This window comes from Enhydra lutris, unplaced genomic scaffold (assembly GCF_002288905.1).
Source record: "Enhydra lutris kenyoni isolate GAN:26980312 unplaced genomic scaffold, ASM228890v2 scaffoldscaffold84, whole genome shotgun sequence".
NCBI classification, from domain to species: domain Eukaryota; kingdom Metazoa; phylum Chordata; class Mammalia; order Carnivora; family Mustelidae; genus Enhydra; species Enhydra lutris.
The window spans coordinates 1596038-1620127 of NW_019154168.1; the positions used below are offsets into that span (position 1 = coordinate 1596038).

A 24090-nucleotide genomic window follows, 5' to 3' on the forward strand; every position below is an offset into this window, starting at 1 on the left:
TGCCTAAAATATTTTGTAATTAAATGCTACAAAACTGGAATTTCTAAAATTTTATGAAGTCTAAAAATTATGTCTAAACTGGGATATTTTTATGTTTGCCTTGGTTATGTAATACTGATGAAAGTGTATGTTTAAAGTATTCTGCTGCACTTTGAATATAATAATATGGTAGAATATATTTCATCTATCTAAACGAAAGTAAGACTGTCTAGGAAATTGTTATGTTTGCTAGGAATGGGAGCATGTTATATTATTTCATCTCAGTGTAACAAGAAGAAATAGAGTAACAGAAGTTAGTGTAGGTAGATATGTTTTAACTTCTTCAGCTTTCTCTTTTCGAAAAATTATAGTGATTTTCACAGAAATTATGTAGTGTTCAAAATGTGAAAGTGTATTGCAAAATTGAATTATGTATCGTTTTATCCTTTGAATACGTTTGGCTGATTTCAGCAATTTGATTCAAAGAGCTTTATTTCAATTGTATAGCATCTCTGAAAAATCCAAACAATTAGGGCCAAAGAAAGGGATAACTGATTATCAAGAAAAGCAGCAAGTATACTCTTAGTTGATGTAGTATTTTTTTTTAAACATTTTATTTATTTATTTGACAGACAGAGATCACAAGTAGGCAGAGAGGCAGACAGAGAGAGAGAGGAGGAAGCAGGCTCTCCACGGAACAGAGAGCCCGATGCGGGGCTCGATCCCAGGACCCTGGGATCATGACCTGAGCCGAAGGCAGAGGCTTTAACCCACTGAGCCACCCAGGTGCCCCTCATGTAGTATTTTTGATACTGCTTTAGTTAATTCCTTTTGATTTACCATGTATTAGAATATCTCACATAACACCTTTAACCCGTGACACCAGCTTTTCTTTTTTTCTTTTCTTTTCTTTTTCTTTTTCTTTTTCTTTTCTTCTTTCTTTCTTTCACTTTGTGATTTTTCCAGCATATCTACCCAAATAAGTGTAGAAAACACTGTATTTGTTTACTAGTTATGTGTATCTATTTATTCATTAGTATACCCAATTATAATTGGTTTTTAAATTTTGTCTTAGCAGTGTGTTACCCCTAGGAAGAAGTATTGATTGTAGGATATTTGGAAAGTAAAAACAGGATAAAATAGGCAATAAAACTATTTGTAACCCCAGCCTGCATCTCCCAGAGAGCTAGAGCGATACTCTAGTGCATTTACGAAAATATGTCTGCTTGAGGGGATAGTGATGCTGAAGAATACAGTAGTCCAAATTGGCCAACAGACAGATGTAAATGGTTTTCAGAATTGTTTTATTTAATCTGCCCATTGATTTAGTAAAATTCTAAAAAAACAATTGAAAAGAAACTGAAAGTGTATGATGTAAAGAATTGCCTATTACGGAAGGTTTTTGAAAAATGGTTTTCAGGCTCCTTTTTAAATTTTTCAATGCTGATAGAAAATTGTAATGACAGAGAAAGAGAGGTAGAGACAGAATAAATATGTCTTCCTGTCAGGACTGGGCCAAATTCCTCTAAGTCCTGATGAATCCATAGTAATTATTGTTACTGTAGTATGCCTGAGATATGTATTTAAGATTAGTTTATCAACTATGAATTTAAAAATTCTCCTGCCTTTCTGATCTGATGTGTATCTCTTCATTTAAGAGACATGGTCTCTGTCGTCATGCTATGTATGGATCACAGATAAGGTCATAAACGTTGGTATCTATTTATTTTATTATGATTATCACACTGATAATAGTATCAGTACCTCATAAATCACCTTTTTTGGTCACAGTTGAAAACTATGATTGGCAGAACAGCTGCACAAAAATGTCTTTGAGCAAGAGGTGTGGGTAGTCACATCATTCTGTAACATGAGCTGGAGAATAGGAGAAATGAGATAGAATCGTTTTCACTTTTGTTTTTCCACTTAGACTGCAACAGCAACAAGGTAGTTAGGAGTCTAGATTTGACTTACCTAGCAAATTATTTTTCTTCTTGATAAATCAAATGGTGATAATTGTGGAATATATAAAGTTATTTGAGGAAAGTAAGTTTTTAAAAATTTCTTCCCAATACTGTTAATTCCAGTTTTTCCCATTGGTTAAGGACTCCCTTAACAATGTCGAGGTCTGGTTTTGAGAGTTTGCAGTCACTTTTGTTCAGTAGAACCACCTTATTTTGTTGATCATATGTACTTTTCACCTTAAAACTTTAATCTCGGGACGCCTGGGTGGCTCAGAGGGTTAAGCCTCTGCCTTCGGTTCAGGTCATGATCCCAGGGTCCAGGGATGGAGACCTGCTTTGGGCTCTCTGCTCAGCAGGGAGCCTGCTTCTTCCTCGCTCTCTCTGCCTGCCTCTCTGCCTGTTTGTGATCTCTGTCAAGTGAATAAATAAAATCTTTTTAAAAAAAACTTTAATCTCAAACTTACTTCAAAACTATTTACTTCCTCTTTCCTCAGAGCTCTTGTTTTAGCTACTTGCAGGAGATCAGGCGCTGAAGAGGGAAGGGTTGATGAGTTGGGAGGGGGAGGTATGGGTCTCTTATCTTCTGAAGAATCCAGACCTAAAGGTAGCACAAGCTGCATATTCTGCTTGTTCCTCAGTTCTCAGAAGGCATTTCTTAGGGCTGTCACCTGACATTGTCTTTTATTGGCAGCCACAGGCTGGACTTGTGGGCAGGTTCTGTAGCTCAGCAGCCTCTGACTGGGAAACTGGACGGGGCTGTCTACTCCTTCTTCAGGCACCTCAGACATTGGAGTTCCTCTTTTTGGCTTTGGGGAGTGGAAGGAACCTCCTCTTGCTGCCCGAGAAGTAGGATCCTAGCCTGTCACTTTTATGAGTCACTTTGTGGAGAAGGGTCTGACTCTAATGAGAGTGACTCTTGAGCACCTCTGAGCCAAGCATAAAGGGATACACTTAGCATCTTTGGTTTTCAGTTGGGGCCTTCATTGGAATTTCAGAAGTACAGGAAAGACTCTAGTCAACCTCTGTTACCTCTAATTGCAAACGTGATCCTTAGGATCCACTTCAATACTCTGGTAATAATATTTCAGTACCAGCTTCGAGTTGACAAAATTGGCGTGAGTAAATTTAGGCAGTGGGAGGCACCTTCTTAGGGGTGAATTACTTAGCTTCCTGCTTTCCATATAATCTCTTCTCCTTAGTGAAAGTATGGCACTATACACATAAGCACACACACACATTTTAACTATTTAGGATGTAGTGTTTACATCTGACCCCTCTGGGTGAGGCCCAGAGTGGTCTGGATACTTTTAGAAAAGTTAGAAGGAAAATTCCATGAAAGGAAAACTCATGATAATTTCAGATGCATTATAATCCAGTGTATTAACCTAAAGCCCTCAGCAGTATGCTGTAAATTGCATATTTTTGAGACGTTAGCATTAAAAGAGCTTTGTTAAAGGCAATGAAAAGGAATTGTATTTGCAGATACTTAAATGCTTTGTGATGAAAACATAAACTCCTTTTCTTTTCCCTTCTTTTAACAGAACTGAACACAGCATGTTATTTCTCCCAGGTCCACAGTATACCCTTTAGAGAAAACAGTTTCTGATTCTTGGGAAGAAGCCAGCAAGGTTATTTTCACCTTTGATACGGCTGTAGTTGGTGATTTCAATCTTACTCTTAAAAAATTGTCTTGAATAGGGCCACCTGGGTGGCTCAGTAGGTTAAGCCTCTGCCTTCGGCCAGGGTTATGATCTCAGGGTCCTGGGATCGAGCCCCACATCGGGCTCTCTGCTCAGCGGGAAGCCCGCTTCCCCCTCTCTCTCTGCCTGCCTCTCTGCCTGCCTCTCTGCCTACTTGTGATCTCTCTCTCTGTCAAATAAATATTTAAAAAAAAAAAATTGTCTTGAATAAAAAATATTTTTTGTGCTAACATCTGTAGGTTTTCAGTAGATGTTGGCCAATTAGCTGATTAAAACTTCTAGGTTACAGCTGTTCAGGGTGATCAGAGTGCCCTGATGGGGAGGAGAGTAATCCGTCATCCTTTCCAGGCAGGTATTTTTGCGTCACACAGTTATGAAGCCAGTCTGTGGTGAACATACTTTGCTGAGGAGTCCGTGAACCTCTGCCTAGGATTGGCACATTCTGTGAACTCTTTCTCAGCCTTGTATTGATTGAGATGCCTTGTTTCTCTGTAAAAACATTCTTGTTATGTGAGAGTGAAGACTTTAATTAACCTTTTAAAAAAAGGCAGTTGAATTTTGGTAGGAGGCTGTGCACAAAGGAGTGTGAGAGGAATATGTTTTGGGAGAAACTCTGGAGCCAATACAAATATTTTCCTACTTAAGACTTAAGTGACTTGAGGTTGTCTTGACTGTTGGCGATCTTACTTTTTCTACAAATTCTTTAAAATGAGGAGCTAAAGTGATAGTGAGTGATGTTTTCCTAGGCTCTTTCTAGGAAGTCATTTATTTCCAGTACCAACTGGTCAAAAACAGGACAGAAAATAGTCCCATATGAATGCATTTCTATTTCTGTAAAATACATGGATTCCCTAAGTCCACTGAGTGGGGAAAAGTAATGTCTCATTACTTTAGCTGAATTTCAGTTAATGGTAGTATTTAAAATACTAAATAAAAAAAACAAAAAAGACAGCTTGTTAACCAGCACCTGCTTATTTTTTAATGGTATCCAGTGGAGAGGAATTGCAGTTGGGGAATTTTGAGCAGTGTTAGAATTCTGTTGATTCACACACAAAAGAAGTCTTTTTGTTTTGTTTTATTTTGTTTTTACTTTTTAAACTTTTTAAACAATGGTACAAAAGAGAGGTTTCGTAAACATTTTCTTATTTTTTATTTGACAGAGAGATCACAGGTAGGCAGAGAGGTGGGGCGGTGGGCCGGGAGCAGGCTCCCTGCTGAGCAGAGAGCCCAATGTGGGGCTCTATCCCAGGACCCTGAGATCATGACCTGAGCTGAAGGCAGAGGCTTAATCCACTGAGCCACCCAGGTGCCCCAAAAGAGAAGTTTTAAACTTTCTTATCAAGCATCAGAATTGTTGATTGAAAATAATCAGGACCTCTACTTAGGTTGTGGGAAATTAAAAGACCCAGGGCTTTTGAATTCTACCACTGGCATATCTGTGACAGATTAAAAGAAACTTCTAAATTTGCTAGTTTTTCATGATTGCTTTGATTGATATGATTTATATTATTATTATTTTTTTTGGGTAAAATACCAATATTTTTCTGTAGCTCTCTTTTGTGGAAATAATTTGAGTTTTCTGTTTTAATCTTTTAGGTATGACGTTGATTCCAAGAGCCCCAACCTGTCCAAACATGTAAGTTTATACTTTGTCTTTATGATGATTCCATAATAGAAATTACAATATCACTATTTATGATTAATATTTATGTTGTTACATTAATATTAAAGGTATGTGTCCCTAACTTTTCACGTAATAATTGTCATAGAAAATAAATAACATTTTTCAAGGACCCTAGAATAACATTTGGAGGAACATATTAAAGCAAAGATAGCTTTCATAGGTAAAATGAATTAATCTTGTTTATTATTTACTTATCTGTTTTTTAAAGAAATGTCACCAGTTCCCTGGAACTGGAGTTGGATCCAACTTGGAGTTGGATCAGGTTAAGCAAGATGAAATAGTGAGCCTGTGTCATTTGGAGAGGCTTCACTTCTGAAACAATGACAAGTTCTTGGGTGTAGGCAGAGTGATTTGCTAATTCTGCTGTCCTTGTGGTCCATTCGTTCAATGATATTTTCTAAGTGCTTCCTCATGCTGTCATCATGTCAGTTTCTGAGGGTATAGTATGAACAAGATAGACATATAGAGTCTATCCTCAAGGTCTCCTACAGTCTCCTTTTTTCCTTTTGGGTCCTGATTATTCCTCCATCTATCTGCTGCTCTTATCTCAAGAGCTCTACTTCCCAGGCTACAACTGTTCCCTGGGGACATTCCCAGGTCCAAGAGCAGCAAAGGGATCAGAAGTAGGCAGAGGTCTGGAGGGAGGAATGAGGGCGAGATTCTCTGGTCAAGCATTGATGATCTGATCATCCTGTTTATTGAACTGTGGGAATGGAGTTAGGCCAAACTAGGAGGAAGGGCTGTACGGGATCTGAAACCAGCATTCTGAAGAGAGTTTAACCAGGTTCCAAGTGGAATCTGAGTACATGGATGTGGAACTGGCAGCCATGTCAGGGTTAAGAGGAGAGAGGGTTAGGGTTAGGGTTAGGGTTAGGGTCATAGTTGTGCTCAGAGGGTCAGGGGGATAATTTTTATGTCTCCATTGTTGTAGCCTATGGATTAGAATAGATGGATATATATATATGTATATATATATACATATATATATATGATTTCCAGTATGATTTGGAGAGGGATAATGTCATGATTCACAGAAGAGAAGACACATGGGAGGTTATCACGGGCAAAGAGGATGATTTAGGAAACTGGAAAGCTGGTAAAAATAGTGGTAAAAATCACAATTTACTGTTCTTGTCCTTTGTTGTAAGGAAGCTATGATATTTATTTTGTTATGAAGCATAAAGCAGAATCACTGAAAAAGCATTCAGAGAAAAGTCTTTACTTTTTAAAAAAGATTTTATTTATTTATTTTTTTTATTTGAGAGCGAGAGAGAGAGAGAGAGAGAGAGAGCGCGAGCGAGAGGGGCGCGGGCAAGCGCACATATTGTGGGGGAGGGGCAGCAGGAGAGGGAGAAGCATCCTCCCCACTGAGCAGGAAGTCTGGTTGATGTGGGGCTCTGTCCCAGGACCTGGAGATTATGACCTGAGCCAAAAGCAGATACTTAACTCGCCAAGCCACTCAGGCGCCCCTAAAGAATACTCTTTCCAACTGACTTTTCTAGAAATTGAAAACAAATACTGTAGTAAGCTCATTACTCCGCATGAGTACAGTTCACTGCAGTTGCCATGCCGCTTTCCTGCCCCTAGTAAGATTTATAGCATTGTGGCTGGACATTTAAAACTTATTTGCATAGCAAATTGGAATTTGTATTGGAAGTTTTCCAAATTTCACTGGAAGAATCAGAAAAAGAATTCCATTTTCTAGTCAAAGTTTCATTGCAAGGAAAGAAAATGCATTCATTTACCTCACATAGAGGTGGTTAATATTAAAGAAATTTAAGAGCGACTCATAAATGGGATGTGCTTGCCCTTGCAGGAAATGCAGCTAGAAACAGGTGTGTGGATGGGGACTGAGACAGCTGTTTTCTCGATTTCTCTCCCTCTGAGGCCACATATTTTTTTCCATTATAGCTCTTCTCTGAGCTTCCGTTTCTCTCTGAAGACCAAATCTCTCTGATTATTCATCTTCGTGTACATAAGAAAAATGAACTCCCTAAACCCTGAGCGGACATAGACTTTCAAGGGCCCACTCTCCCTGAATGCAATTTTTATGTTTCTCAGTTCAGACTACTTTTTGAGGGCGTGATAACTGGGCAGTTAAGGACATTCCCATGGGGTTGGATATTTTGAGGGTAGGTGGGAAGGTGGTAAGATGCCGTCCTTATCAGTGTCACTGCTTTGAGTCCAGGGCAGAGACTAGTATGTAGGATAGGAGAGTACCTCAAACATGATTATATTTTCCTTAAATAATCTGCAATTATTATTATATAAGAGCTATATACTATATATATATCTATCTATCTTAAAATGTTTCTTTTGCAGAATAGCTTTTTATATTTTTCCACACAAAACACTTCATATCTTCCTCTTGATATCTTGACTGTGCTTCACCCTTGTGCTCTCTCCTCTACCACCTTCTTATCACCATAGTTCTTTTCAAAACAGCCTAGGTTTTTACCATCTTCCTTTACTGTGTTCTGGTTTTCATTTCTGCTTGAACTATTCTGACATAGGTTAGAGGAAAGTTTTGTGGCTTCACTTTCTACTTTACTTTGAATTACCCATTATTTGGGGACAAAATTGATTGCCCTGTTCTGGAAATCCTTATCTCCTCTGACTTCCACAGAAATGCCTCCCTTACGGAGACGCCTGGATGGCTCAGTTGGTTGAGCATCCAACTCTTGATTTGGCTCAGGTAATTATCTCAGGGTTGTGAGATGGAGCCCTGCGTTGGGCTCTCCCTGCTCAGTGGGGAGTCTTGCTTCTCTCCCTCTTTTTCCCTCTCCCTCTACTCCTCCTCCTGTGCAAGCTCGCTCTCTCAAATAATTCTTAAAAAAGTAAATGTCTCTCTTGCTTCTTTTCCTACCTTAGTGTTTACTCATCATCTATCTTTTTTTTTTAGTTTCTCTTTCTCTTCCTGTTCTCTAATACTAGTGTTTCTCCTGATTTGGTTTTTAGCTTTCATCTCTTACTGCATCAGCTCTTGTTGGGAGATCTCAACCATTTCCATGCCTTACCCCGGTAACTCTAAACTGTCCCTCTGCATACCTCAGCAAATACAACTTTCCAGCTGCTTGTTAGATGTTGCCTGGTAGATACTCTGCAGAAGCCTAAAATTCAGATACAACAAAAATGTATGACCTTTTCCAGGTTTGCTCTTCTGCTTGTATTATCTATTGCCAGAATTACCAACAGTGTACTACTTAGGAAACTTGATTGTGTGTTCATCGCTTTCTGTCTCACGTTCGACAACCTGTGTGTGACCAAATCCTGTTCATTCTGATGAAGTATGATTTCTCTTCTGTCTTCTTCCTTTCTTTCTGTTACTTAATCCAGACTCATCACCTTTCTCTTAATCTATTGCATGGCTTCCTATAGTTCTCGTGTTTTGTATTACCTCACATTTTAATGTATTCTTTACATTACTCCCTATGTTATATGTCTTAAATATATTTAGTAAGCAATACAAATTTGTTAATAATTGCGTGAGCTTGTAAATAGATGAAGCATGTTAGAAGAGGGAGGAAATGTGTTTTTGAATTGTTACAAGAATTGTTACAAGAATTGTTGTCTTGAATTTCTGTTAAAAATTAACAACAAAAGCCCTTCCTAATTTAAAAGCATCCAAGGACAGATTTTAGGTGGAAGAGCATATAACTCATTCAACCCAAAAAGAGTTCAGGAGGCATTTAGATCAGAGGAGCCAATAAACAAACTAGGTCTACTCCCTGAGGATACAATTGTTTCAAAGTGTGGTTGTCTACCTGCTAGTTTTGCAAAGTGAAATAAAAACTGGAACCTTTTAGGAGAGACTGCAAAGTGCCTGGGCTTGCATGTGGAGAACAGGCACACCTTTCACAAAGGGCATTTGGTAGCGAGAGAGACTCCTTGAGTCAACAATAAGAAAATCTTTTTTTTTTTTTTTTTCCATTCTTATATCTGATAAGTTTGGCAGAAACCCCTTCCAGGATGACTTTATTTGATTTCAGTACATAAGGGTCTTAGATCAAATTCTTAAATTTTTGGAACTAGTGGGGAAAATGGAGATATAATATAGAATTTTACCTTAGGTTTCTAACTTTGCAAATGAATACAAAGTGAGTGGATAAAGGATCAGTATCCTTTTAACTAGTTTTTACTAGTGGAGAAAAAGTTCTTAGTGGAGAAACATTATGCTCCAGGCTGACTTATGGAAACCAGGGACAATTTCCTTTGCAGGATTTATCCACTTTATGATCCTCTAAGAAAATTATTGAAATATCATCACCCCTGAAGTGTTAGATCCTGTGAACAGTATCTGGCATTTTGAATTCCAGCTTTGTTCTCTGAGTGCTGTTGAACCCACTCATCTTAATGCCATTAGCAGAACTACATAGCATACTTTCATTTGCATAATTTAATTGCATCAGCCAAATCATTAATGAAAAGATTAATAACAGGGCCATAATTGGTGAATCTAGGATTCTGCTTGGTGTTCTAGGCCAGATGACATCAAAACTGTACTTGGTGTACTAAATTTTCATACCCACCAGACAATCCAAAATGTATTTATTCATTTGGTTGATTTCAGAAGGTACCCACTAAAATTTTTGTTTTAGACATGCTAATGGATCACTGGATTATTTTGACTACAAAATATTAGCCTTTAGTGAAGATGTGTATCTTCTTTGGTACATTTCCGAAGGATCATCTGTAGAAGCTTCTATATGTAGATGAGTTGTATTTGAATATTTCATTTGAAAGATAATTGTTTGAACCAAGAAGTGCGTTTTCTCATAGGAAGAGATTTATAAATGGGGCATGATTTTTTTTTCATTAGAAGAAAAGCCAATTTAACCCATATATAACTGAACCAAATTCTAATGTATTGTCATAAAATCAGGCAAGTAATGAATGTGTTTCATGTGCTGTTCAAGTGCTGAGGAATGTTGCAGTATATAAGACAAACAAGGTCCCTATCCTAAAACAGCTTACACTTTGGAACTGGGGAAGTGGAGTGGGCAGATTTATTTAATAGAAACAAATGCAAAATGATTAAGATATCTTTATACACTGTAAGCTCTTGATACTGAGAGAGAGTGGCCAATGAAGAACGCTAGCTAGAAACTTTGGTTTCCCTCATCCAGGCAGTGAGAATTTGGACCAGTTCTCATCCTGGGCATACTTAAGAAAGAGAAGGAGGGAACTATTGAAAATCTTGAAGAAGAGCATTCTAGGCAAAAGGAACAGCAGTGCAAGAACCTTAAGTCAGGAAAGAACTTGGAATGTTGATGAGCCTGAACGATAGCTACCATCTGTAGAGTAACTGTGAATCATGAGAGTGGAATGAAATTGTTAGAAAAAGTACACAGAATTTAGATGAGGCAGAGATCTGTAGGCCAAGTCTTGAAAAAAAAATTTTTTTTAATGGATTTTGCTGGAGAATGATGTAATCTGATTTATATATTTAAATAAGATGGCGGCTAAAGTGGAGGATGGGGTTAGGAGGTAAGACTGGAGTTAAGGAGACTTTAGAGGAGGTCGTTGAGAGGACATGAACATTGGTTGACCCATGGGCTCGACATGATTCCTTCCTCCCCTGACCTGTGCACTGTCCTGTTCCAAGGATGTAGCCTTGAGAGAGTAATGTATTGTTGAGACCATATGGACTGAATATATGACTGAACCCTATTAAGGCCTCCATAAAAAATGGATCTTAAGATTCTGTCAGGCAGGAGATTGTGGAGATCTACTCACCTTAGAGATCACCTTGGAGATAGTGAAGATGCATTCGCTTTGAAACCACCCAAGATAAGCCTCATATTCCCTTGGTTATTAAACTTGCCACCTACTAGTCTGAAATGGCCTGCCTTTTTCTTCAGTCTTTCCTTGATCTCCATGTATGGGGGTCAGTTTTAGATTTCACCTGGGGAATCCCCCTGATTGTAAACCAAAAAGGACTTGTTGTAAGACTGCTATAATTTGACTAGATGAACAGTATTTGGTGGGTGTAACCCTTCAAGGGCTAAGAGGTGGTCAGATTTTGGTGATATGATTGCTGATGAATTGGATGTCCAGCGAGAATTTAAGAGAAGAAGTTAGAATGACTCTTAGGTTATTGGCGAGAGGCACAGGAAAATGGTATTTAGTTTATTGCAAGGAGCACATTGGGGACGAAGAGATTGAGGTTGTGGGGTGAAGATAAGAACTCAGCTGTCAGGGCTGGATTATGTTTTTTGAGACCCCAGTAAGCATCCAGCTGGAAATACTGACTAGGCCGTGTCTGGAAAATAAGTAGCTTTGGGAACCATTGGCCTATAGAGTTAAAACTCAGTAAATTTACCTATTATATTATATTAATATGTATTAATATGTACAATACATTAGCCAGAATTATCATTTTTAGAAGCTAGTTAGGACATGTCACTTTCCAATTCAAACCCTCCAAAAGGTTATCTACACTCTATACTCATGATGGAATTGACAGTCCTTCAGGGGCCCCTGATTCCCTCCTCCCTTTTTGCATTCTCTTCCTTACTCATTCTGCACCAGCCCCCCTGGCCATCTTGCTTTTCCTTGAACACCCCAAGCATATTCTTGTCTGAGATTTTGTTTTTGCCTTTTCTCCAACCTTGAATGCTTTCATGCCAAACTCAGTGTGGTTCTTTTTCTCACATTATTTAGAATTCTACTAAATTGTCACTTACTGAGAAGCCTTTTCAATAATAACTTTCTTTTTCTATGTAAGCATACTTTCCAGTTATACTGGAAATGGAAAGTCATACTTTCCATCATACTTTCCAGTAGTTGATGAGAACTAGCCTTATAAGCATATTCAAGCTGAAGTATTTATGACTGATGTTTTATAAATGGATTATGTTTCTATTTGCATTTTCAGTAGGTCTTGTGAATCTTAGACTTAAAGACAGAGATAAGGATAATGCCTGAGGTAGGTTTGATGACGATATCTTTAGCACTCATTAACTTATATTAGGTGTGATTGTTGGCATTGCTAAACTGGCCCTTATTCGGGCAAGATCCAGTATTTAATAATGATTTTGACTGATAGTATTATATTACATTTAATACTATTATCTAATATCTAATTCTAATAATAATGCTATAATATACTTCATATTATTATTTTTTTTAAGATTTTTTTTTTAAGACTTTATTTATTTATTTGACAGACAGAGATCACAAGTAGGCAGAGAGGCAGGCAGAGAGAGAGGAGGAAGCAGGCTCCCCGCCAAGCAGAGAGCCAGATATGGGGCTCGATCCCAGGACCCTGGGACCATGACCTGAATCGAAGGCAGAGGCTTTAACCCACTGAGCCACCCAGGCGCCCCAACTTCATATTATTTAATAGCAATATGTAGTAAGTTTTCTCATTATTTGGCCTGTCAATTGTCTCACCATGATTACTGGCAGTGAGAATATTTAACTTTTTTTCTGTAAACATATTACGTTTCTCACTTCTTTGTTGATGAGAATTAATATTCTATGTAAACTGATGTGCTCCCAAAAGGTAAATATTTTCCAGAAGGTAAATATTTTCCATAGATTAGTTTTTTCTTTGAATAGTATAGCTTTATTTTTTAATCTCTCTATAATATGGTTTGCAATGACTAAATAATATATGTTGTGGATAATTTTTAAAAATTAGTTAATTTAGATCAATGACTGTCCACTCATCATTGAAAGCTTTTATTTTCATTCAGTGACTTACAGCTGCTTTCATTTGGACTCTTAGCAAACAAAGACTATTTTGAAAAAAAGCCTTTGTGCGGGGTTGGGGGAAAAATAATACATTGAGCTTTCGAGTATAATTTTGAAATTATATTTGTGACTTAACCACTGATGTATAAGTTTAGGAATTTTATTAATCTCTTGGAGGTAGATTAGTATTTTTGATTTGTAGGTGGATCCATCCATTAAAAAAAAAAAACCCTGCTTAAAAAAGTTGTATTATTATGTTAAAATTTGACACATTGTTTCTACTAAAATATTGAGTCCAGTTGTTTCATATTGAGTTTGCCTTATTTCCAAAATAGCATAGAGATGTGTTAACACCCATAAAGAAAGTGGAAGTCATTATTGGAGCACAGAAGCACCATGTTGGATTATTATAAATGGTTGCCATATTAGAATATAGTGCATGACATAACTAAGTCACACCCCAGTCTTTATAGTGGATGTGATTAGTATGAATTAATTAAATATGAAGAAAGTTAGCAATATTAACAGGGAGTACCAGGAATAAACTAGGTAATGCTGACTATAAAATTTCACAGGTAATACATGTTTCCTCATCAGTTTTTTTTACAATGGTCACAATATTGTAAAAGCAAAAAATTGCTCTTACTGGTTTAGTTAGCGTGAATGTGCCTAAATCAGTTAAATGATCACAAAATGGGTACAAGCAATAAAAGGAGGTAAATAATGAGTCTGTCTTACCAAGGAATAGAATGATTAGCTACTGAACAGTTGACTGCACTCAATTACTGTTCTTTGTCATAACTTAGCTGTCAGTAAGTCTGTTTAATGTCTTTTAATCTAAATTATCTATTAATTAGAGATGTCATATTTTCAGATCCTTCTTGATCACTTCATAAAACATTTATAGATTACCTTTGTAGACTTCTGAGGGGGAAATACTCCACACTCTTGAATGTTTATGAAATTTTTTATGATGAAGCTAATGATCAACTACAGTTGATTTGCTTTATGAGAATATAGAAATGAAAAATTTCACTTACCTTTAATGCCTCCTGGTCATTATACCATTGTTTTAAAAATGTTCTTTTATATATGTATGTTTATGTGCATACTACTTAACATGTTAAGATGAGTTGGTATATAAGATGCTTTCGTATTTTATAGTGACTCTTAGAATGAGCATTTGAATTGGCCATGAGTGTAAAGGGGATATGAAATAATTTATGCAAGTAATTATAGTATCTGCAAATCTAGTGGCAAGGGATAAATTTTGAGTATATAGTAATATCCTTTTAACCCCAGGGAAACAGGGAGGAGAAGAAAATCTTTAATCTTTATTAAATGCTTACCATGTTCCAAGCATCTGTTCCAAGTGCTTTGCATACATTATCTGCATATATTATCTTATTAAACGCTTTGCATAGATTGTCTCATTTGGTCCTCTCAACAACTTAATAGGTAGGCATTATTTATTATGTCAATTTTATAGATCAAGATACTAAGACATAGAGTCATTAGTAAGACTTATATTAATCAGTGGTCATTTGTAAGACTTACATTAGGAAGTGATTCAGCCAGAATATAAACATAAGCAGTATAGACAGTCATAGTTCTCACTCTTAAGGAATATGTTATACCGCTTTGCTAAATAAATAAGTAAATGTATGCATGTATACTTGTATGTAAAAGGTCTTTTAAAAAGGATATATCAGAGTTAATACTGGTACCTAGCAAGCAAACAGATAAGCCAACAAACAAAACCAGTTCCTTTATTGCAAAGCAAACTACCTTATTAATATTTGTGAAATTATTAAAGTACGTAGCATTAATGTAGCTTTTATGAATGTAAATAAGTAGCTAGCCACAATATAATACAAAATGTAGATAGAGGAATTGAACAGTAAAAAATGGTCTGAAGAAATAATGAAGTAGTAAGTTTGAAGGAGTTAGAGTATTATGCTCAAGTGTGCAGTTAAAGATGACGTTCTCCTGAATATTAAAAAGAAAAATTTTAAATATTAAAATATTTTAAATATTTAAATATTTTAAATATTAAAAAGAGAAATACAGCTGACCCTTGAACAACATGGGGGTTAGAAGTGCCAACCCCCACACAGTTGAAAATCTGTGTATAACTTTTAACTTCCCCCAAAACTTAACGGCTTAATAACCTTCTGTTGATGGGAAGCCCTACTGATAACATAATCAATTAATAGTAATTTTGTAGATTATATTCATTATGTATTGTGTTCTCACAATAAAGTAGGCTAGAGAAAAGAATATGTTATTAAGCAAATCATAAGAAAGAGAAAATAAATTTATAGTACTATACTGTGTTTATTGAAAAAATCCAAAGCATAGTTTAAACCCGTGTTGTTCAAGAATCAACTGTGTTTTTGTATAATAATCAGCTAGAATCTGATGGTAGAGCAATGCTTCCTTGGGTTTTGAGCTGCATTTATTAGTAATAAAATTAGATTTAGGTAGTTAATGGGAATAATCCATAAACTCCCTTTGATGAGCTGGTAACTTTTTTGAACTACCTATGCAAGGCAAAACTCATATTATTGTTATAAGGCCTGTGTGCTATGCTTTCTGCTCTTTTCTTGTCCCCTTTACTTTGTATTGCTAGATCCTTCAGCTTTAACAACAGCATACTGCCTTCAAGGTCATATTTGGATACTTTTAAAGAGTGGTTGAACTTACACTATATACTAACAACATGGTTTATGTACATTTAAGTACATTTCAAAACTAAGTTCTATCTGTGTATTATTTAGATTATAAAATAATTATTAACTGATTTGGCAAATATTTATTAATCTCTTGGTCATTTTGGGGAAAGCCCAATTATGAATGCGATTGAATAAATTGAAACATTTCTCAACTGCCAGACACTAGAAACTAGATTTGGTCTGTGTGTGTGTGAAAGCTGTGGAAACACCCCTGGATTTATTACTGGAAATTCTTTTATGACATAATTATAATGACTCATCAACTGGAACACACCACCACAGTAAGAAACAATAAAGTAGTTTGTGTTCAATGTTAACTTTTATTTCTGTCTTTACAGACGAAAATATCTAAAAACATGCATTAAAGGACATGTATTCTATTACTGATTGGGTAAAATGCGTAGAAAATGTGAGGCATTGAGATGACTAAAAAAGAGATCAGTAGAAATTTCCAGTGAAAGGTGTAGTTGCCAATCTCTGTATGCCAATTTTTCCACTGTGAGTGGTAAATGTGTTGCTCGCTAGGTAACACATAAACACAGACAGAATAAAACAACTACATAAATGCCATAGATATTTAGGGGCAAAGTATGCAATAACTCTAGAGATAATATATAGAGATGCATACCATATCTTTTGGGTACACATTTTATTGATTTTATTATTTTAATTTCCCTTTTGTTCAGCAGTGATGATATTTGTGTGTTCTCTGTTTGCTAGTATTTCTATCCTTATGTGGATATGCTCAATATCTAGTATTGTTTTCTTGAGGAATGACAACACCGAACAGCTTATAGCATGCCCAGCTACCTATCAGTATCTATATAGAAGAATTCTAGAATCCCCCGTGTATTTTTCACTGCTGCTTCAGAAGAACAATGATCTATTCCAGATCTTTAGTATTCAGCACTGACTTTCTGCCATGAGACTTAGAGAAAATTTAGGTTCTTAAACCCATGAACATATCTGTAAAGTCCGTTTTGAAATGGGGAAATTATTAAGGATTTTAAATATTAAGGAATTTAAATATATCAAGGCTTTGCCTAAAGTACTTTTTACCTACTTGGAAGCAAAATTGAAAATGATTTTGCACTTTCATGACAATGTTGTAACTAAACTAATGTGAGTTCGCTCTTTGGTGAATCACAGATACACCAAGTGGAGTTGTCCCAGAAAGGAAATTTTATTTGCAGCAAATGAGGAAATCATAGGGAGTGACTTCTAAAGCCGTAACTCTCCAAGCAAGAGCAAGGGTGGATAGGTTCCTTTTATTTAGGGTTCTGGTGAATATTTAGAAAGGGGAACCTTGTCATCATATATAGAGGAGGGCTTAGGGTTGCATATGCACCTTAAGGAAACATGCCTATACATACATTGTATGTTATGATAGTGAGGCTTGGGCTCCTCCTTGGGGGTATTTCAGCATTATAATGATGGAGAGGTTACTGTCCTTCACTACATGGTTCCATTAGCACATGTGTGAGTCCCTGGTTAAGCTCAAGCTGGTCTGGGTGGTCTGGGCCTCCAGAGCTCTTCACCAGGGCAGTCATTAAAGCTTGAGGAGTAGTTTTGATTTCCATCAGGGGATGCTATGCCTGTTGGGTCTTTTTGGCTTGCACTAAGTAAGAGATAAGCTAGAAAGAATTTAAGGAAAAATGTGGGACAAAGCTCAATGAGTACAAGCAGGTGAGTGGTAAAGGTCAGGTCCTGGGTTTAGCTGGTGACGTCATTCTGTAAGCCATCAAGTTTCAGATCTAGAGTAATTTTCTGTCTGTCTCTTCCTATCTCCACTGTACTCCCTGTACACTCCCTGCTGATGTAGGCAGGACGTTAGTGTTTGAAGCTGGCGGGCCAAGAAGGAATTCTTGAGATGTCTTCGGTGCAGAAAGGTGGTTTTATTGAAGCACAGGGACAGGACCTTGGGCAGAAAGAGCTGCACTGGGGTCATGAACAGTGGCCCATTACGTATTTTCAAAATGGGAGGGGATCAGAGATAGCATAAGTCTTTAAGGAATTTTGGAAGCAAGGTTTCCAGGACCGTGAGGAGGCTGGCCATTGTTGGGAAAAGGTCATTTATTGCTGTCTATTAAAACCTGAGTCATGAGACCCTTTAGATGTATATCAGTGGGTCATATGCTTGGGAAATGACTGCCAACATGTATCTTGGAGGTAGATAAAGGAAGTTTCCAAAGAAATTTGTACATATTAAAGTAGACTTACAGGATCCTGGGGTCCAGCTGAGGTTGCCCTTTGCCCTTAGCAGAGTATTAACATCGAGGCAGCTGAGTCCCTAGAGGAATCTCACTCTGCCTGTTTTAAGGACTTGTCAATGAGGCTGTTAGTAGTAAAGAACTTTAATAATTTTTCTTCTGCCTTTGTTTCCCGCATCACCTCCATGTGCAAGTATAGTTTACACCAAATCCTGTCACCTTTCTCTGCAAGGTTTTCTACAACTGTAGTTTGGGCCTTAACACTTGGCTTCTTTAATAACAATTAGAGTCTTCTGATCCATCCAGCTTCCAGATTTTTCCTCATCCATTTTGCACACTAGTACCTGAGTAATCTTCTGAATGAAGCAAGGGAGCAAGGTTCTTGTCTCACGGAATCAAAGAATGAATCTCGCGGGCAAAGGAGAGTGAGCAAAACTGATAATTTTATTAAGCAAGGATACAGGAAAAAGCTCTCAGGAGTGAGAAGGGTCCCCACCGGGTTGCCAGTAAGGGCTTTTCATCTCTGGCCTTTTATTAGGACTTTAGGAAACTTGCTGGTAGTTAAGTCCATGGCCTGGAAACAGACATCATGTGAGAGTTTTTGTTTTTGCAACCTCCATGATCTATAGATACATATTGCTAGGTCTGGTTAATCTTTATAGTGAACTTTTCCTTTGAGGCCTGATTCGTTTTTGTGGTTATTTTTTATTTTCTGTGGTTACAGTGTAATTATTAGAAAAATGTTTTAGCCCTAGCAGCTAAGATAGGGTGGTCTTAATTTTCCTGATCTCTGTCTTTGTTCTGTTTTGATGTCTGCATGCCTCAGATACCTTCAGAGCTAGTTGGAGCCCCCATTCTTTCTCTACCTAAAGTCCTGTCCTTTACCTATTCATGAATGTGCCATTGCAGTGTATTCCTGCATTGCTGTAAGGCTTCCAGTTGCTTCTCATTATCCTAAGGCAACTCTTTTGTGTGTGTGTTTTTGCCCAGCCGACCGGACCTTCATCTTCAGTTGGCATCTTCACCTCTGGCTCTTCATCTTCAGTTCTGCCCTTTACTTGAGGCCCACTCTTTTCTCATTACATTCTTGCTTGATCTGTTCTCTAGGACTTTGTCAAGGAGGAAAAATAATTCTCCTTCTACCCTTCTAGGTTCTTAGCTGACAACCCTCTGTAATGAAAAAGATTTCTGTAATGAAAAACAAATGAAAATTTAATAACATGGTATACCTCCTGTAAAATTCCAGAAAAAACCGAGTAACTCTCCAAACCTTATACCATCTCTAGCCAAAGACAAAAGATGCTGATGAGTGGGGAATCCGTTATAGGAGGTTTTCAGGCAAAGCATATTGAAGAGGGCATGGTTTATGCAGATTGAAATCTCTGCCTTCTCCACTATGAAGAAATCCTAGAGATTTAGTACCCCCCTACTTCCTAAACAGTGAGGGAGACACCCTTACAAATGGAATTTTTTTTTTGTTTTTAATAAATGTAAATATCGGGGCGCCTGGGTGGCTCAGTGGGTTAAAGCCTCTGCTTTCATCCCAGGGTCCTGGAATCGAGCCCCGCATCCAGGCTCTCTGCTCAGCAGGGAGCCTGCTTTCCTTCCTCTCTCTGCCTGCCTCTCTGCCTACTTGTGATCTCTGTCAAATAAATTTTAAAAAAAATTTTTAATAAATGTAAATATCTCCTACAAAAGGGGAACTTCTAACCTGCTTTTCTGAATTTCTCCTGTGTCTGCTGATTCTCTTAAAATAATCCTTCTGCCAAAGAGGCATATTATGGTGTAGTCAATTCTGTTCTCCTTTACCTGGAATTGTAGCTGAACTTAAGGGGCTTACCTCCTGGGGTGCATTAATTTGAACACAATCCAAGGAAGTGTTGAAAGCGAAGAACTTTTTATTACTTTTTACAAGTGAGGAGCTGGAGGCAGCTGTCAAAGCACTGTCTCCCCCTGGGGTGAGTACTGGAAGCTTTTATTTGGTGTATGGTGGGGAGGGGCTTGCATATGTGCTACATACACATTAAGGAGTTACACATATTCTATTATTTAGGCACTTTGGTTCAGTTGCACATGCCTAGCATGTCAATGCGCTAATACATGCATCTATGTTCAAAAACTAGCAGAAAAACCCCACCTATAGGAGGAGATCTGAGTTTTATAATGAGCTAAAGGTAGCTACAGGACAACTTTGGGGGGCTTCTGCGGGTCCTCAGCTCCAAAAGGGCTCAAGCTGGCCCAAACTGGCTCACTTCAGGTGAAAGAAACACCTACCAAGGGGCTAAAAGATGAAACCTCTAGGTGATGTGATGTCTGAAGGGGGTGTCTCTTGATTGGAGGGGGGGGGCCCACATGGGGGCTGACTATCTGAGTCAGGAGGTAGAAGAATTAACCTGAAGCAGAACAAAGAGATAAAAGTTTATTGACTACATTGTTAGGGAGCAGTGGCCAGATAGAAGAGAGGTCGTCTGCAATGAGGCAGTGGGGCTGTTTTTAAAAGGGGGGAATGAGGAGGAATAGTGACATACAGAATTCTGCCTTTTTTGGCAACTGTGCCTGGTTGTAAGCCCACTGGTCATTTACGTCCTGTGGTTGTTTGGATGTGGGTCTGAGACCTGATGGGCCTGCCTGTTCAGCCTGGTGGTATCTGAGGGCCTTTTCCACATTCCATTGCTCCAGTCTGTTTGCCTGAAAGTGGCCTCTACAAGCTAGGTGTCTTTTTGGTGGAAATGGCTGGTTTTTGCAAAACAAAACACATTCCTCCCTGCTTTTGTCCTTTTCCCCACTTCCATCTCCTCATAGCTGAGTAACTTCTCTTTCGCACCCTAGTTAACAGAATGCCCAACTCTCTTCAGTCCATGATCGGTTCTTACGTAGCTCTCAAGGCTTGCCAGCTTTGGGAAATGTTACCCTGACTATCCTAGTCTCCAGTGTCGACTTTGTTTCCTTCATGAGACTTAGAGCACTCTCCCCTTTTATTTATTTTAAATGGGATACACAGTTTTTACTTCTGTGGCTTGTTAGACATTTAAAAATTTTATTTATTAAAAACTTTAAACATTTTATTTGCCTTCATTTCTGTCCATCCTTCTTAGGGCTTCTCCTGGACCGGTTCACTGTTCAATTTAGGGAGATCTTTCACCTTCTCCTTTAGGGGATTCAAATCATATACAGACTAAACTAGAGGGTGTGTCTCTCTCTGGAATACTAACATATTTTCTTGACTCCTGTATCCAGATGATGTTGGAACTCTTCTTTTATTGGCCTGTGAGATTGCATTGTATTTATATTTAAATTCTTAGGGAGCATATTAATCTAGAATTGGAACATCTGGGTTGTCTTGACTCTGCTACTTACTGACTGCTTAAAACATGAAAAGATCAACCTCCTATATGATTAGGAGTTTCTTTATATGTGAAGCAGAGATTAACAACCGACCTTGCATTTTGCAAGGCTATTCTGAATCCTGAAAATAAGTAAAAGATTGTACTTGAAAATAAGATTCATCTAGCTGTATATCCATGAACTTTATAATCTAATATATTTAACCTATTTTTAGGTGCTTAATATATGCTAATATTAACTAATGCAGTAACTCATTCATCCTCAAAACAACTCTGTGAGGGGGACTAGTACATGTTAGAAACAGGAGTTTAATTAATTGCCCAGTCCCAGGTAATCAGTAGCAATCATGGAATAGACCCCTGGTGGTGTGGCTTGGGACTCCCCTCTCCAACCCCCCGCTCATACCCACATCTCACAACTTCTCTTATGTAGCTAGTTCTGGTATTGGCTAACCACAGCTGCTCTTTGCTTTCGGTCTGCCTCCTCAGCCCCAAGTTTACTAGGTTCAGAAGCATCTAAAATCAAACCAGTTGTGAATTCAAATCCTGCAACGTTTCTCCAAGTTTGTAGTAATTTCAAAAAGAAAAGCAGCGTCTTGCTTACTTGCAATAACAGACCTGCCATGATAAAAAGGACAAAGGGCTTTGCATACTTGGAGGAAAATCACATGCTTAAATGAATGCATATGGAGCTTATTTTATTCACTATTGGAGGTTAGAGAATTTGGTATTTCAGCAATGAAACCAATGCAAATATGATGTACAAAATATGTAGTAGTGTAAAGACAGTCTGAGAACTTATGAGCTTTAATCCTCTTATCTATTTTAGGACTTTCTGGGACAAGTGTTTTGTACATTGGGGGAGATTGTTGGTTCTCAGGGAAGTCGCCTGGAAAAGCCAATAGTGTAAGTATTTTTTAATCCAGACAAAGAAATGTTAACTCTTTGGTTTTCATTTTGGTAGTTTGGAATTGATGAATATGTGGTTGGAGACCAAAAGTGTGTTTAAAAATCTTATTGAGTTTTTTTCTTCTAACAAATAGTGTTGACATGTTTATATTTTAGCCTTCATATGCCATGCTACAAAATGTTCACAAGATGAAATGAGGAGATTCAAAAAAGCAAATGTATAGTTTTCCTTTTGGGTGTAGTATTAATTCTAGGGTTTTAAGAATTAAATGTTTTGAAAAAGAGACTTTCCTCCTTTGGGCCAGGGACTATATGGAGTGCCATTCTTTATAGCATATGCTCAATAAATGCATTTTTAGTGATTGAGATTTTAGTGATTTTTACTACAAAGTTGGCATGTAAAAAAAGAAAGTAAGTGTATAAATGTTAAGAGAAGGCTCTATCACAGAATTATGTATTCTCCCTTCACTTTCAATCACTGGGATCATGTTTCATTTTCAGATCAATTGTGTGGGGTGATCCTATTTTCTCCGGTTCCAAATAAGACAGAAAATGAATTCCAGATATTTTTTCCTAAATCTTCCCACTCACTGTCCTTCTTCCTCCCCTCACCCCATCTCATTTATTTGAATTCAATTAACTGTTCATAAAAATCAAATGATCTAGGAAGAATACTGAGAAAACTGCAGAGCTAACCACAATATCAAAAGGCTTGGGGAATTTTGAAGTGTATATCTTCAACATTTCTTTTAAGAATCTCAGACTCATAAAATAAATGTGTCAAAACTCTCCAAGTCTATTCACCTCTAACATTCAAATACTTGAATTGTCCAAGGCATCGCTCTCACATTATTTGTATAAAATTGAACTTTACGCTTTAGAGTGTTCTTCTTAGGCTAATAAGAAGTCTGTGAATTCTCACTTCTTTTATTTAACTTGATTTAACTTGATTTATTAACCAGTTTGAAGACTTTTGCATATCAGTGCCTTTTAACATTTCTTTCATGTATAACTTGTTTTCATATCATTGCAGAATTTGTAAGCTTATGTTTCAGATATGTTTATGCTCACTTGAAACATGTCTTGAAAGTCTTGAAACATGTTAAAAAGTTGGCATTATTTTGGTTGGAGTATGTGGTAAGTTGAATATAGTGTGAGATGTGGTGGTTGTTCAGCTGATTCAACAATTCTCACTTAGGCAAGACCAACAAAAGCACAGTCAGGGTGAGGGGTGACAATGGAAACATTTGGAGTATTTGCTGGCAGTTGATTTATGATCATCTCACATAACCAGGAAAGATGAGATGCCCTTTAGGTTTTTCCTCACTCCTGCTGAGGATGGGGTGGCATAATTGAGGCAAAGCCTTGGAAACCTGTTTAGGCTACATGAAGCTATTCTAACTACCCACTTTGCTTCATCTATAGGGTCTTTTGTAATTTAAGCAAGTTTATTGAAAGTGTTGCTATTATATCTGTCTGACTGACAAAGGTAGAATGCATTCAGTCTTTTAAATTATATGTAACTAATGTTTTCCTCAACCTTTGACCTACTGGGCAATCCTCTCCAGCAAATAGATATTAAGAAAAAGGTTAAAAGGTAGGCTTACTGTTTGAGCAGTGAGAGGGTTTGTTGTTGTTGTTGTTGTTGTTGTTTTAATTTTAAAGTAAATTTAATTAGGTAGTGTGTTAGTATTAAATGGGAAATGACATGTAGAGCTTGAATGTAGCAAAGAGATTGGCTACAAAAGAAAGAAGAAAGAAACAAAGAATAAAACTATAAGAACTGCAGTGTGGTAGCATATTACATGAGGGAAACCCAATTAGATACTTGAGATGAAGAGAAAAAAGGAAAGAGATGAGAGAGGGA

At 37.4% G+C, this 24090-nt stretch overlaps 1 protein-coding gene across 1 annotated transcript in view; it reads left to right on the forward strand.

Annotated features, from left to right (window-relative positions):
• The window catches only part of LOC111161344 (copine 8), a 202807-nt gene that overhangs the window by 58459 nt on the left and 120258 nt on the right, over nt 1–24090 (forward strand). The window contains exons 5-6 of the mRNA XM_022524935.1: nt 5240–5279; nt 22144–22220. Of these exons, the coding sequence (XP_022380643.1) occupies nt 5240–5279; nt 22144–22220 (117 nt within the window). The remainder of the gene's footprint in view (nt 1–5239; nt 5280–22143; nt 22221–24090) is intronic.